This window comes from Kogia breviceps, chromosome 12 (genome assembly GCF_026419965.1).
Source record: "Kogia breviceps isolate mKogBre1 chromosome 12, mKogBre1 haplotype 1, whole genome shotgun sequence".
Classification (NCBI taxonomy): Eukaryota; Metazoa; Chordata; class Mammalia; order Artiodactyla; family Physeteridae; genus Kogia; species Kogia breviceps.
This window is the reverse complement of record NC_081321.1, coordinates 2,056,933-2,073,819: the sequence shown is the minus strand read 5'-3', so window position 1 is coordinate 2,073,819 and position 16,887 is coordinate 2,056,933. Positions and strand designations below refer to the sequence as shown.

Sequence of the window (16,887 nt, the reverse complement as noted above, 5' to 3'; positions counted from 1 at the left end):
GAGGAGAGGAGCATATTTAGGGAAAATACCTGTTCATTTAGAGCTGTTGAGTTGCCTATTGGAAATCTTGGCAGATATGTACAGTAAGTAGTTGGTCATGTAAGTCTGCAGCCCAAGGGAGAAGCCAGAGTTGGGAATATTGAGATAACCTAAATTAAAACGAGTACCTACTTAAAATAGGTAATAATTGAAACTAGTGGGAACAGTGGCTGTGGATGAGGTTGCCCAGGAACATGTGTGAGGGCAGCGCTCTAAGGCGTACACCAGCGTTTTATGCATGTTTTAAACAATTGAAGTATAGTTGATTTACAGTATTCTGTTAATTTCCATTATGGTTTATCATAAGATATAGAATACAGTTCTCTGTGCTATACAGTAGGACCTTGTTTATTCATTCCATTTATAGAAGCCTACATCTGCTAATCCCAACCTCCCATTCCATCCCTCCCCCAACCCCCTCTGCCTTGGCAACCACCAGTGTGTACTCTATGTCCATGATTCTGTTTCTGATTCATATATAGGTGCATTTGTGTCTTATTTTAGATTCCACATATAAGTGATATCATATGCATACATATACTAGTGTTTTAAAGGTAGGCAGAGGAAGAAGAGCCAATAAAATGTAGTAGAAAAGAATTGTCTTGGAGAGATAGGAGTAGCAGAAGAGAATTAGACAGACCCAGGTAAGAGTTTCAAGATAGAAGTGTTCAGTAGCGGGACTTCCCTGGTGGCACAGTGGTTGAGAGTCCGCCTGCCATTTCAGGGGACACAGGTTTGAGCCCTGGTCCGGGAGTATCCCACATGCCGCGGAGCAGCTAGGCCCGTGCGCCACGGCTGCTGAGCCTGTGCTCTAGCGCCCGCGAGCCACAGCTGCTGAGCCCACGTGCGGCAACTACTGGAGCCCGAGCACCTGGAGCCCGTGCTCCGCACTGGGAGAGGCCACCGCAGTGAAGCCCGGGCACCGTGGTGAAGAGTGGCCCCTGCTCGCCACAACTAGAGAAAGCCTGCATACAAACGAAGACCTAATGCAGCCAAAAATAAATAAATAAACAAATAAATACATTTATTAAAAAAATAAAAAGAGGTGTTCAGTAGCATCAAATGCAGTAGAAGTGAATAGAATCCATAGAATTTGGCTATAAGGAAAACGTTCTGGCTTTATTCGAGAAGTGGTAGTGGGAGTTTCTAGTGCCTAGAGCCTTATCTTATCTGTTGGCTATCTTTACACTACCTTTCCCCAGATTGGTTTATTGTTTTGTCCTGCTTATGAAAATAGTATGTCTTCATAGAAAAAAATTTATGGCTTGGAGAGGAAGTGAGATCATCACCCCCAAATCTTACTACCCAGAATCGTGTATCCTGCTGTAACATTAAAAAAACAAACTCAGGTGGAATCTGTGTGTATAACTTTTTCTCTTTTCTGCTTGGTTTGACAATAGATGACAAATACCTTTCTCTGTTGTTAAGTATAGAGCCACATCATCATTTGTAATGACATATGGTGTATTTTCTAGGTCTCCTGTAACAAATTACCACAAACTTGGTGGTGTAAAACAATAAACATTTATTCTCTCATAATTCTGGAGGCTAGAAGTCCAAAATCAGTGTAGGCAGCGCCTTGCTCCCTCTCGAGCCTCTAAAGAGGATCCCTCGTTGCCTCTTCCTGGCTTCTGGTGGCTCCTGGCAATCCTTGGTGTTCCTGAGCTTGTAACTGCATCCCTCCAATCTCAGCCTCCCTTCTTGCATGGTCTTCTTACTGTGCGTCTCTGTGGCTGAATCTCTCTCTTTCCTCAGAGAAAGACACCAGTTGGATTTAGAACCAAACATAATCCATTATAAACTCATCTTAACTTGGTTACATCTGCAAAGACTTGATTTCCAAATAAGGCTACATTCTGGGGTTTCTAGTGGACGTGAATTTTGGGGGGATGCTATTCAACTCATTATAGATAGTAACCCATCTTATAGTTGTGCCTTAACTTACATAACCAGTGCCCCATTGTTGGCCATTTAGATCGTAACTTTTCACTATTGTGACCATAATGGGGGCAGGGATAATGCATGTAGTAGAACCAAGGTGATCCAGCTGGATACCTTTTGGTACCCCCTTGCCCCGTCTTAAGTGTGAACGGACATGTGCAGCAGCCCTGGCCTGAGAAGGACACGGTTGCCGAGGGCCTATTAGGAAGGAGTGTTTGGGTTGCCGTCAGGTAAGCCACTAAGCCTTGCTGGGTGAAAACTGAGGCTGGGTGCCGTTTACGGTAGTGGAGGAGGGAGAGATGAGACCATTTGTGCTCCCGAGACCAGTGGCAGCTCTGGTTTCTTCCAGTAACCTTCCTCTTCTCTGATCCCCCCAAGAACAGAGGCCCATGAGAATCCTGGAGAAGCTGCTTCCCGTCCCTGTGTGCAGAAGTGACTGCAGGGTGGGGGGTGGACTGCGGCAACCGTGGAGGTGTGCGTTCAGGTCTCCTTCCGTGGGAGCTCCACTGCCTCACTTTCTCCACTGTTTCGCCTCTGCACTTCTGTCACAAGTGAGTTGTCCGTATATGTATGGGTCTATAATTAGTTTTTAAATCATAAAAATAATTCATATTCATGTTAAAACCTCAGTCAGTGCAGAAAAGAAAAATGTGAAAACCCACTTTTCCCCATGAATTCTGTATTCTTTTTATAAATTTTAAAATGTATGGTACTGGCACAAAAACAGAAGTATAGATCAGTGGAACAGGATAGAAAGCCCAGAGATAAACCCACGCACATATGGTCACCTTATCTTTGATAAAGGAGGCAAGAATATACAATGGAGAAAAGACAGCCTCTTCAATAAGTGGTGCTGGGAAAACTGGACAGCTACATAAAGAATGAAATTAGAACACTCCCTAACAGATACACAAAAATAAACTCAAAATGGATTAAAGACCTAAATGTAAGGCCAGACATTGTAAAACTCTTAGAGGAAAACATAGGCAGAACACTCTATGACATAAATCACAGCAAGATCCTTTTTGACCCACCTCCTAGAGTAATGGAAATTGAAACAAAAATAAACAAATGGGGCCTAATGAAACTTAAAAGCTTTTGCACAGCAAAGGAAATGATAAAAAAGACAAAAAGACAACCCTCAGAATGGGAGAAAATATTTGCAAATGAAGCAACTGACAAGGGATTAATCTCCAAAATATACAAGCAGCTCATGCAACTCAATATCAAGAAAACACCCCAATCCAAAAATGGGCAGAAGACCTCAATAGACATTTCTCCAAAAACCACAATGAGGTATCGCCTCACACAGGTCAGAATGGCCATCATCAAAAAATCTACAAACAGTAAATGCTGGAGAGGGTGTGGAGAAAAGGGAACCCTCTTGCACTGTTGGTGGGAATGTAAAGTGATACAGCCACTATGGAGAACAGTATGGAGGTTCCTTAAAAAACTAAAAATAGAACTACTATATGACCCAGCAATCCCACTACTGGGCATATACCTTGAGAAAACCATAATTCAAAAAGAGTCATGTACCACAATGTTCATTGCAGCACTATTTACAACAGCCAGGACATGGAAGCAACCTAAGTGTCCATTGACAGATGAATGGATGAAGAAGATGTGGCCCATATATTCAATGGAGTATTAGCCATAAAAAGAAACAAAATTGAGTTATTTGTAGTGAGGTGGATGGACCTAGAGTCTGTCATACAGAGTGAAGTAAGTCAGAAAGAGAAAAACAAATAATGTATGCTAACATATATATATATATATATATATATAATCTTAAAAAAAAAAAAAAAAAGGTTCTGATGACCCTAGGGGCAGGATAGGAATAAAGACAAAGACGTAGAGAATGGACTTGAGGACATGGGGAGGGGGAAGGGTAAGCTGGGACGAAGTGAGAGAGTAATATTGACATATATACACTACCAAATGTAAAATGGATAGCTAGTGGGAAGCAGCTGCATAGCACAGGGAGATCAACTTGGTGCTTTGCAACCACCTAGAGGGGTAGAATAGGGAGGGTGGGAGGGAGACACAAGAGGGAGGGGATATGGAGATATATGTATACATATAGCTAATTCACTTTGTTATACAGCAGAAACTAAACATTGTAAAGCAATTATACTCCAATAAAGATGTTAAAAAATGTATCTTGTATATCTTGTATCTCTTTTCTTATCACTACTTGCAGACTTAACCTTATTCTTTTTAATAACTGCACAGTATTCCCATAATTATATAGACTGTTAACCAGTCTTGTTATTTCAAAGAAGTCTGCAGTTTTTACTCAGTTTTCCCACTTGTGTGAAAATATGTGTAAGATAAATTCCTAGACATGCAATGACTAACATTTATTGAAAACCTACCAGGAACCAGATATTTTATACTCACTGATTTGATCTTTTTAGCTATCCTTCGAGGAAGATGATATGCCCATTTAATAGATGATACTGAGGTTCTGTGAGATTTATTTATTTGTTGAAAGCTACAATGTTTAAATGGTGGAGCTGAACCCGCCCAAGCCTTCCCTTCTAGTTGCTACACAACTAAGCCTCAGGAGCACAATACGAATTACTTCACAGGGGGCTTGTTAGGGTGAAATGTAAATATTTAAGGTCTATGCATTGCATTTTGTTTTGCACATTTTTACACTTACCCTGTAGAAAAGATTTCAGGTTACATTTTTGGTTTCGTACTTGAGCAGAGTGTTACTAATATGCTTTAATACAGAGGGCAGCAGTGTTAATTAAGGAGGAAAATATAAAAACTACCATGTCCATGCATCCTGAGCACTGTTGCTTCATGATTTGGAATTGTATTTTTAACTTTTGCCATTCCACTTCATTTGGGTAAGTTTTAAAAAAGTGACTTAATTGTTTTAAGAATTAACCTCATCTTTTTGAATGTTGACTGTCTTGTATATCTTAGAAAAAAATCTTTGCTTATAGGTATACGTCACCAGAACTGAATTCTTTTTAGTTTTCTTGACTTTCTTTTCTGAGAAACAATTGTGCCTTCTCTTGATAGGGAGCCCCAGTATTTTAAGGCTTTCACGCTGTTTTAGAGTTAAGAATACTTCTTTGGTGAACTTGAAGAGCTCTAAAAATTGTAAATTTTTTATGGGAATTTGTAAATATGAATTGATGGTGGAACTGTGTTGTGAATAAACACCAAATTTAAGATAAACCATATTTCTGGTAATGTTCTTATCAGAATTAGATTTTAGGAACTTTTTTAAAAGTTCCTAAATCTGGGCAGACTTGCAGAGATTTAAATGTTGTGCTGGTTTTTTAGGTATTTTTTAAAACTCAAAATATAGGATAAAACAACTCATTTTAGGTAGTTGATAAGTCTGGCTATAATATTAACTTGACAGAGATTTTTCAGTATTGAGAACAGGTACGTACACATAGGCATGATATTTTCTGCATGATTGCTGTGTGTGTTTGTGTGTATGAATTAAAAAATTTTCTTAGAAGACAAGGGGTATTAGTCTGTTCTTCTTGAGCTTATGCTGTTTTTTTGGAATTAATATTTAGGTACAGAATTCCCTATTCTTATTCATGCAAGAAGAACAATTTATTTTTATTTATTTATTTTTAAAAATATTTATTATTTATTTATTTTATTTTTATGGCTGCTTCTGGTCTTAGTTGTGGCACACGGGATCTTTGTTGAGGCATGCGGGATCTTTCATTGCAGCTCGGGGGCTCTTCATTGCTGTGCACAACCTTCTCTCTAGTTGTGATGTGTGGGTTTTCTCTCTCTAGTTGCAGCACGCGGGCTCTAGAGCGCGTGGGCTCTGTAGTTTGTGGCACGTGGCTCTCTAGTTGAGGCGGGTAAGCTCAATAGTTGTGGCAGGTGGGATTAGTTGCCCTGCGGCATGTGGGATCATAGTTCACGTACCAGGAATCGAACCCGCGTCCCCTGCATTGGAAGGCGGATTCTTTACCACTGGACCACCAGGGAAGTCCCAAGAGTTTATTTTTTAAAAATTGAAATCTTGACTATTCAGTAAGTTTCTTCTTGATTTTCAGGGCATGATACTAGAGGACAAAACGACATAGCAATAAATGTAGAGAAGGAGGTTGTCAGTTTACAGAATTTGGTTAAAATTTTAAAATAAAGTTTATTAACATGAAGGAAATGTTCGAAAGGCTTTCATTATGTTTGTCTTAATTGCATTTAGTTTCAGGTCCTATAAACTAATTTCAAGATTACTACCACCTTCTGAATGTATAAGATCTATCTTAATGAATTTTACTAGTATTTAGGTTAACTTGTGGAGTCAGCAAACACTTTTGCATACTTGATTTGTATTAGGCACTGCACTAGGTTTTGGAGATAAGGCATTCCTTTGCCTTTAAGGAAGTAGTTAATTAAAACATAGTAAGTATATTATTTTAAAAGCCCCTGATTCCATAAGAGGGGCACCTAAATTAGACTGTGGGATTTAATGGTTTGTGTAGGATTGTGACTATTATACTTAGTTTGGAAGAATGAGTAGTAAGTAGTTAGCCAGTTGATGGGGAAGAGGAAGGTCATGGAAGCAAGAGAGAGCATGGTGTTTCAGGAAATTGCAGGTACTTGACCTTGGTTGGCACATGGAAAAGGAGAGTGGTTAAGAAGTAACCTGTCTAGAGAGGTAGGTATGGCCCAAATCAAGAAAATTTTTATATGTAGTGCCAAGGAATTTGGATTCTTATTTTGGGGTGCCAACAAAGGAAGTATGTAGATGTGTGTGATTATGTCATATTTAAATTTTAGAGCAGTGGGTCTTAAACTTTTTTTTGGTCCAGCATCCCTGTACACTCTTATAAATTATGAAGAGTCTAAATAGCTTTTATTTATGTAGGCTATACTATTTACCATATTAGAAAGTAAAACTGAGATATTTTTAGAACATAAGAGTACACAAGTACACATTCCATTATCTGTCATTGGGGTAATCCCACATGTCATGTAGCCTTTGGAAAACACTGCTATATATTTGTGGGAATGTACAGTGGAAAAGCAAATAATGTCATAATATTATGAAAGTAGTTTTGCTCTCTTGGACCTCCTGAAGGGTTCTGTTCGGACCCCTCTGTGTCACTTTGTGGGACTTGGGGGTAACAGGGATTCTCACTTACTTGGATAATTGTTGTATTAGAAGATCATTCTGGCAATGGTGTTGAGAATTGTTTAGAACCTACAAAAAGAAACACATTTTAAATTGTGATCCAGTACACACGTGTATTCATATGCACACTTGAAACAAAAGTTTCAGGAAACAGTACTGTGTTAGTTACCTCTTGTTGTATAAAAAGTTATCTCAAAACTTATTGGATTAAAAAACCAGACATTATCTCACAGTTTTTATGAAGAGCGTAGCTGGGTGGTCTGGCTTAAAGTATTTCATGAGGTTGCAGTCAAGATATCAGTTGAGTCTGCAGTTCTGAAGGCTTGGCTGGGGTGGCAGGATCCCTTTCCAAGCCTTCTCACATGGCTGTTGGCAGGAGGCCTCAGTTCCTCATTGCGTGGTGCTCTCTGTAGGGTAGCTTGAGTACCCTTACAGCATGGTAGCTAACTCCCCCACAGTGAGTGATCCAAGAGAGTGATCAAGACAGAAGCCCCAGTGTCTTTATGAGCTAGTCTTGGAAGTGATACATCATCAGAAGCAAATCCTTTAAGTCAAGTACACATTCAAAGGGAGAGGAATTTTGCTTCCCCTCTTGAAGGTAGGAGTATCAAAGAATTTATTCAGGTACCTTAAAACTACCACAAATACTTGTCGGGAGAGTGAGTCCTCCCATGGGTCTCTTCTTTCCTGCATGTCCTGAATGCGAGGGCCTGACTGCTCTTAACCTGGGTGGTTTCTCAGGATTGTGTTTGCAGCGAGCCACCTTGAGGGGTGAGGTAATGTCTCCCATTGGGGGAGACCAGGCTTACTTACTGCTTACTGTATAAGTGGTGGATTCCCTAAACTCAGCGTTCCTCTGCAAATCCACTGCATGTGTAGCATCTGTCTGGGCCCCCTTGTGTCACCTTGTGGGACTTGGTGGTAACAGGATGCTCATACTGCTGGCTGTGCTGTGAGTAATAAAGTTCTTTGTCTCTGACTCAGGAGACTCATGTGTTCTGTCTGATAAGTAGAAGGAGAAGGTTTGAAGTAACCACAACAGATACTAGATAGGGAGCTAACAAAATATTGGATAGGAAGCAAACTAAAGGACTTGTAGGACTCTGGGGCCAACAGTACGGGCTCAAACTGAACAGCTGCATGATTTCTTCCAGCAGCAGTCGGGACTCCAGGTAGGTAATTGGTGAAGGTGTTTCTTTTGGATTAATCAAGGGCAGGGGAGTTTGGAATGTGAAATTTTTTTTTTCAAACTTTTGTGGTATAATTTATGTACTACAATAAACTGAACATATTTAAAGTCTGTAGTTTGATGAGTTTTGACCTGTATACGCCTGGGAAGCCTCACCCCAGTCAAGATAGTGAACATTTTCATCACTCCAGAAATTTCCTCCTACCCCTTCATGATCCATGCGGCCCTCAGCCCCAGCCCCAGGCACATACTGGTGTACTTTCTGTCATAGTGGAGTCCTTCTGGAATTTTATATAAATGGAATCATATGGCTTAACTTTTTTTTTTTTTTTTTTTGGTCAGAATTCTTTTTTGTTAGCTGTTTAAAGTGCAAGAATTATTATCTTGTGGTGGTGGATCTGGCAGATTTTTAAAAGAAATGAAACATTTTTAAACCTAGTCTTCCCTGAAGCTCATATTAGAAAGCCAGAATGAGGGCTTTAGACAGAGCTGGTGAATTCTCTTCTTTTGTTGTAGAAATGAATATAGTTCTGATAGCAACAAAAGACTCCACATGCAAATGCCATTTTGGGTCTGAAAGTGGCTTGAACATTAGAGTGCACCCGCTAATGTTGAAAACTCGATGTGGATTTTTGTTGCTGGATCTTAGCCTATTTAACAGTGTGGCTTAGTTACTTGACTACAGGAAAATAGAGTTTTGCACAAAAGCACAGTTGGGAATTTTTTTCTTCACTGTGGCACTTTAAAGTTCTGATGGCATGATTCCTGAGACTCTGAATTATTATTCTTTATTTTGTTAATTTTCCTTATTTTGTTCTTTTTCCTCACCATCTTTTTTTTTTCGCGGTACTTGGGCCTCTCACTGCTGTGGCCTCTCCCGTTGCGGAGCACAGGCTCCAGACGCGCAGGCTCAGCAGCCATGGCTCACGGGCCCAGCCGCTCCACGGCATGTGGAATCTTCCCAGACCGGGGCACGAACCCGCGTCCCCTGCATTGGCAGGTGGACTCTCAACCACTGGGCCACCAGGGAAGCCCTGCCCACCATCTTTTAAAAAAGACTTTCTCCTTAATAGAAAGATAAATGTGATTATTTAAGCATTACACCATGGAAAACCTAAGGTGTGCCTTAAGGTTTAGGTTTAGGTTCCTAGATTAGCAGGACATCCTGCCTTAAAACTGGAGGCCTTTAATATACTACGGACAATTGAGGTGTTAACATCAGCGGATGATGGTGGATAAGCATAGTAGTTAAGGGTTTCCAGGGCTCTGGAATTAGGGCACCTACCACTTAATAGGTAAGTCACTTAACACCTATAGGCCTCACTTTCTTCATCTGTAAAGTGGAGATAACGACAATGCCTGTGTTGTAGAGGGCTTATAAATATTAAATTAAATCTTATAAAATTCTTAACACAGTGCCTGACATATGGTAAACACTATGTTAGCTTCTGTTATCATTCAAGGGATTCTGGGTAATGAATAGCTCTCTTATTTTAAACAATATTCAGATTACTTAAAAAAAAGAAAAAACTTTGCATCCCTCTTTGGTCTTGAAATAGAATTCACTTGAACAGTAGTGTGTCACCTACCTTACAGTCCAGATTAATCATGAAAAGGAATGTTTACTTTCTGAGGTACGTTAGTCCTGGGAAGGAATTTCCTAACATTACTAGCAGAATATTGCAATATCTGAACTTGGTGTACTATTGCTGTTTCTGAGACAGAAGGCTCAGACTCTGTGTTTTTCCTGTCTGTTTGTTGTTACCTTAGGTCTGTCTTTACTGGATCACTAGAGACGAGACTGCCAGTATATTCATATTTCTAAAGATCTTTAACTTGTTTGAGTTTGGTTCAAATGTATAGACCCTTTAAAATATTTTGACCATGTGATTTACTTGGATTGCACTCTCAATTGCATTAAAAATTTTTTTTAATATGTTGAAATCTGTTTCTTGACCTAAGCCAATTCTTTGGTAGAATAATATTAGGAAATCACAGAGATCTAGTTTAGATCTGTATTGATTTATGTTTGAGAGGAGTGTAGAAAGTAGATAGCTATGATATGTGTTTTTAAAATTTGTCTTAATTACTATACTTGTAGAATATGAACATATTTTCCTATTAAAAAGTTCAAGCATTTGAGTATTGTGAGTCTAAAGCTTTACAAGTGAAACTAAAGCCTCCACAAACATTTCCCCCCAACCTTTAGAAGGCAAATTCCCTTCCCCTCTAACCACTGCTAGTTCAGATTTGGCATTTCTCATGTAGAAATTCTTTATATATTTTGTATACAAATCTTTTTATATACGTTAGATATTTTTTCACCAAGCGTTTGGTTTTTCTTTTAACTTTTGGTGTATTTTGTCATTTTGACATAATTGAATATTAGTCATTTTTCTTTGTTTTTTTGCCTTTTGTTTCTTATTTAAGAAACCCTACCTTAACTCAAGTTCACAAAGATAGTCACCTAAGTTTTCTTCTAGTACTTAAAAAAAAAAGTTATTTATTTATTTACTTATTTTTGGCTGCGTTGGGTCTTCGTTGCTGCACGTGGGCTTTCTCTAGTCGCGGCGAGCGGGAGCTACTCTCTGTTGCGGTGCGCAGGCTTCTCACTGCGGTGGCTTCTCGTTGCAGGGCGCGGGCTCTAGGCTGCAGGCTCGGTAGTTGTGGCGCATGGGCTTAGTTGCTCCGCAGCATGTGGGATCTTCCTGGACCAGGGATTGAACCTGTGTCCCCTGCATTGTCAGGCTGATTCTTAACCACTGTGCCACCAGGGAAGTCTCTCTTCTAGTACTTTTAATAGTTTTAAAATTTGTATCTTTAATGTACATAGAATTTATTTCTGTGTACTGTGTGAAGTAGGGATGTAACTTATTTTTTTCCAAGAGCACCAGTTGTTCAAACTCCATTTATTGAATGATTTGTCCTTTCCTCACTGTTTTGAAATGTTACTTTTAGCATATACTAAATTCACATATATAATTTAGAGCCTATTCTTGCCCATTTCTGTACAGTTTTAATTACTGTAGCTTTAAAAGGCTCCGAGTCCTTATGAGAAATGCTAGGGGTCAGATGTGGTTTTGGAGTCCAGGTTTTTTCCCCGTAATGCCCAGTGGGCGTTATGCAGTATCCTGTAATCATACACATTGTTTTCCCAGTGATGTGTACGAATAATCACACTAGGTGAGCTACGTATAAACAGTAAATGACCTCATATCAAATCGTGCCAGGTTTTGCCACTAAATGAGTTAAAAAGAAAAAGAAAATCTTATTTTCAGAGTTTTAAAACATTTTTGCATTGCAAATAAAGGAGATCATGGACCTAAAATGTGTCTTGCTATTTAGGGGACATCTTCCTGTTCTTCTATTTCAGATTGTTTTGGTTATTGTTGTACCTTTACTCCTCCATTTGAATTTTGGAGTCAGCTTGTTGGGTTATGTGAGGAATCCTGTAGAGATTTTCATTGGCATGTGGAGTAGTTGGGGAAGAACTGACACCTTTACAATGTTTGTCTTCCCATCCATGAACATGGATAACTTTCCTTTTGTTCAGGAGTGTTTTGTAGTTTTTCCAAAAATTCTTGCACATTTTTGTTATATTTATATAGCAAAGTGTCTTTATGGTTTTGTGGCTCTTGTGAATGGGATTTTTTAAAAATTGCATTTTCTAGTTGTCATTACTAGTGTACAGAAAAGTACTGATATGTATATATTGATCTGTGCTTAAGCAGTTTGTTGAGTTCTGTTATTGGTTCTAGTACTTGTCAGCTGATGATCTTGGATTTTCCAGTTAGAAAAATCATATATTCAAACACTGAGTTTTATCTTTTTCTTGCCAATCTTTATACTCTTACCTCTTTTTCTTTTCCCTTTGCTTGGTATGGTTTCAGTATTCAGTTTTGAGACATGTTGAGTGTTTTTACAATGATGTTTACTGAGAAATAACTTATGCTCTAGACAGGGGCAGGAGTAAATAGATGATCGAAGGGGAGGTCTTGCTCAAGGGGGGCAATGAAAAGTGTCTGAGAGGGGAAATGTTTCTTATTGGAGGAGTTAATGTGTGATCTTCTCATTACAGATATGGTATAAGCTGTTTCTTCAAGATTGGGCAGCTGAGGACCTGGTATTTCTGATTAGCCTTCAGCAGACTTTTAGCCATAGAGAAACCTCACAGAGTTCCGTATTTTGTTTTCTGCTTTACACCTTTCCTGGCACCTGAATTCATCTTGCAACCATGTATGGAAGTGCTCGCTCAGTTGGAAAGGTGGAACCAAGCAACCAGAGCCCTGGGCGATCACCTCGGCTTCCACGTTCCCCTCGCTTGGGTCACCGTCGAACCAATAGTACAGGAGGGAGTTCTGGAAGCAGTGTCGGAGGTGGCAGTGGGAAAACCCTTTCAATGGAGAATATCCAGTCCTTAAATGCTGCCTATGCCACTTCTGGCCCTATGTACCTAAGTGACCATGAAAATGTGGGTTCAGAAACACCTAAAAGCACCATGACACTTGGCCGTTCTGGAGGACGTCTGCCTTATGGTGTGAGGATGACTGCTATGGGCAGTAGCCCCAATATAGCCAGCAGTGGGGTTGCTAGTGACACCATAGCATTTGGCGAGCATCACCTCCCTCCTGTGAGCATGGCATCCACCGTTCCTCACTCTCTCCGTCAAGCAAGAGATAACACAATCATGGATCTGCAGACACAGCTGAAGGAAGTATTAAGGGAAAATGATCTCTTGCGAAAGGATGTGGAAGTAAAGGAGAGCAAATTAAGTTCTTCAATGAATAGCATCAAGACCTTCTGGAGCCCAGAGCTGAAGAAAGAACGAGCCCTGAGAAAAGATGAAGCTTCCAAAATCACTATTTGGAAGGAACAGTATAGAGTTGTGCAGGAGGAAAACCAGGTTAGTTATATATATATATGTTTGTCTTTCTGTATTCTGTATGTGTGAAACAATTCATGTGCATAAATGAAATGAGCCATTCTTTCTCTTTTCTTTCGTAGGTTTTTCGCTTCTTGGTTCATTTATTTTCCTTCTTCCTGTTTTTCTTAGTATTTTGTGCTCTCCATTTCTTCGCCTTTTCCAGATTGGTCCTGTGCTTTAATTTTTTTTCTGGCTGCCATGTCTGCTTGCTCACCATTCTTGCTTGTTTCTTTTCCCTAGCTTCTGTTTCTCTTCCTCTCTTTTCTTTCAGCGTATATTATCTTTTTTCACTTCTTATGAGAATGTAATTTTGCCACATGCTCTAAGATCCATTATCAAAATTATTCAGGCTATGTAACTGAAGTGTGGGTTATATAGCGTTAAGATTTACCATAGTAAATGTTAAAAAAGTCAATTTAAAAAAAAAAAACCTATCACAAGGCAAATCAATATGTTGACAGTACAGAATGGAAATTAATTTTAAAAAGTTAACATTGATGATGTGCATATTTATTAAGTACCAACAATGAGTAGCAGTTCTTTTTTTTGTGGTACGCGGGCCTCTCCCTTTGCGGAGCACAGGCTCCGGACGCACAGGCTCAGCGGCCACGGCTCACCGGCCCGGCCGCTCCGCGGCACGTGGGATCTTCCTGGACCGGGGCACGAACCCGTGTCCTCTGCATCGGCAGGCGGACTCTCAACCACTGCACCACCAGGGAAGCCCAAGTAGCAGTTCTTTCTCTTGACATTTAGGAAAGTTTAACTTCAGGATCCTTTGTAAAAAAAAAAATTCTTTAATTCTTCAAATTTGAGTATTTAAGGTGGAAGAAAGGCAACTTGCTGTGATTGGTTATATATAAAATATAAATTAGATTTTGGTAGAAGTTGAATGTTAAATTGAGGTTATTGAATTTATCATTGAATTAGCTGACCTTCAATGTGCCTTTTTGATGGTGCTGAATATATGCCTATCACCAAGACGGTTTTAATTATCCAGCATCCTGGAAATTTCCAGTCCATTTTAACAAGGAAAAAAAGTTATTGGCTTACTTCTATATTTTCAAATAATTCAGGCAGCTAATTATGCTTATACTTTAAAAGCTATGTGGATAAAAAGCAGTGACAATAACCTTTCTACTTATCAAGCTACATTCAAAGGCAAATATTTGAATCTTCTGAAAAGACTATGGTGGGAACTCAGGACGTTAGTCCAGTGGAAGTGAAACAGTCCACAGGGTTCTGATGCCAAAAAAACCATATGTGCTGAAGGAGGGTGAACAATGCCTTATCGAGATTCTGCCCCCTGCCCTAATTACACACCAGTGCTGGCAGCAGTGTATTCTTCCTGCACCCACTATAATTACCACACAATCCTAAAATTGTATAACTCTGGTCCAAGAAATGAAGGGTGCAATTTTAAAGTAAAGTGAGACACTGCAGTGAGATACAGAGAACTGAGAATGCTAATTAATAGATTATAGTGAGCCAGCAGTGGGGCCCTAATTAAACTCTGCATTCGTTACACCCTCCATAGCCCTCAGAGGTTGGACATTTTCCACTTTACAAAGAAGATTGGTTTAATAGGATTTACAGTAATTAAACAAATTTCCCCATTTCAGTTTGAGATTGGGGATTTAGACACATTCTAAATGTTTGATCTGATTGGACCAGAGACCTTGGTCTAGAATCCTATCAAATGAAAGAACACATTTGCTTAGAATTGCCTAATGTGTATGGTTCATTATTAGGAAGTCCTTTTAGAAGATTGTTTCAAAAATAAATATCCAGCTGTTTTTATGTTTTGTACTCCTTTTGTTACTGAACTTTCAAGTACTGGTGGTTGGAGAAATGGAACAATATATGTTTTAACAGGAAAAGCCTTTTCTTTTTCTTTTTTAAATTGAGAACGAGGAAGGCTTTTGGTCTGTTTACTTGATGAAGAATACAAGTCCAGCTGTGGGCTTCCCTGGTGGCGCAGTGGTGGAGAGTCTGCCTGCCAATGCAGGGGACACGGGTTCGTGCCCCGGTCCGGGAGGATCCCACGTGCCGTGGAGCGGCTGGGCCCGTGAGCCATGGCCACTGAGCCTGCGCGTCCGGAGCCTGTGCTTCACAACCGGAGAGGCCACAACAGTGAGAGGCCTGCGTACCGGGGAAAAAAAAAAAAAAAGTCCAGCTGTGAGCTTGGTTGAATTGCAAAGCTAAGGCTTTGGATGATTTATATTTTTAAATTTTATTCTAACCAGCATCTAATAAAGATACTGTCATACTTCTTTTTTGTTATTATGCCTTGTAATATTCCTGTATATTTAATTGGAAGCTTATTTTTAAAATAATTATTTTAAACCACTTTCATTGTAATTTTGTGTGATCAGAGTACGTTTAAAAATATAGTATGGCAAGTGAGTTTAATGTTTTGCTTTTTGTATTTTTTTGCTCTTGGAGTTTGATTTTATTCAGGATTCTGATTTTTTGATTTTGATTTTATTTGTTTAGGGATCAAGAGAATTTGAAGTTCAGAAATTAAAAAAGAGACTTGTTCTCTGTAAATCTTTGTTTTGTTATTTGTTCTCACTATTTGGACACTCGTGACTATTAACATTTTAATAATTTTAGGTTGTACCTTGATTTGTCACATGGTGAAAGCCATTATTATTTGAATTTAAATAAACTTTTTCATGAGGTTGCTAATTGTTTCACTGTCAGTTAGCGTCTGATTTCAAAATCTGGGATCTCTATCTTGGACTATTTGTTTAACTTTTCTTTTTGATAATCTCGTTTTAACACAGAGATGAATTATGAATGATTTTTCAGAGTATTGTGGTATTCTAGTCTCTTTTCCAGATAGATTTGATCTTTTCTGGCGTTCCAGAAATGGCATGTGTTAGAGGCACTGTGGAGAATGTCCTGAGAAAATTAAGTCAAATGTAAGATAGATATGCTCCTTTTGGGGAGTTAACAGTCATTTTGAGAAGCAACATTTGTTCACGTGTGGCTTATAGAAATATAAGCTACCCATCCATTGGATTTTGTCATGTGCGAAGGTATATAAATGTGTGTGGGAAATTGGCTTCTTGTAGAGCTGGTAAATTTGCTCACCTGGGATGTAGTGGAGTATTATGGAAAATGACCCAGTGAATCTAATAAAAACTGTTGTACAAATACCTGACAGGGCTTATTTGTGAGGAAATAAGAGAAGTTGCCAGAGGATTGCAGTCTCTCTTTCCCCTCTATTACATTTTGCAGTGTGGTCTAGTGTGTGATTTCATCTCAGTAATAGAATTGGTTTTATGGGTTTGCTAATTTACAGAATCTATGAAGCTAGCAGCTTAGATATGAGTTGGGAAACCCATTTTTTATTCTTTCGTGCAAAAGAAATCAGAAAATGAACTTGGCTTTTTTAGTTACACTAATATTGATCAAGGGAGGTCATAGTTCCATTTTACTTTTTAAAATCATGCTGCCCCTGGAACTTGCTATCGTGTTACCAGTGCTCTATTTGCCTGGAAGAGTATTGGAGGGGCCTGGAAGCCATGCTGTATAACAAGTGGTTGTGGGAACTCTAAAGGAGAGACGTGTGGCATTTTAGTTATACTCTGTGTTTCGACGGGCAGCCATGAAAAAGGAAGTTTTTTCCCTTTCCTTCTTCTTTGGTTTTTTTTT

The 16,887-nt window shown here is 39.2% G+C and overlaps 1 protein-coding gene across 6 annotated transcripts in view; it reads left to right on the top strand.

Moving 5' to 3' along the window:
- The window catches only part of ERC1 (ELKS/RAB6-interacting/CAST family member 1), a 368,179-nt gene that overhangs the window by 23,838 nt on the left and 327,454 nt on the right, over positions 1-16,887 (top strand). For 5 of the 6 annotated variants that reach the window (XM_067008464.1, XM_067008463.1, XM_067008466.1 and 2 more), the window contains exon 2: positions 12,382-13,206. In XM_067008464.1, the coding sequence (XP_066864565.1) occupies positions 12,538-13,206 (669 nt within the window). In that variant the 5' untranslated portion in view covers positions 12,382-12,537. Of the gene's footprint in view, positions 1-12,381; positions 13,207-16,887 lie in introns of those variants that run through there. The other variant, XM_067008467.1, reaches the window with a different exon arrangement.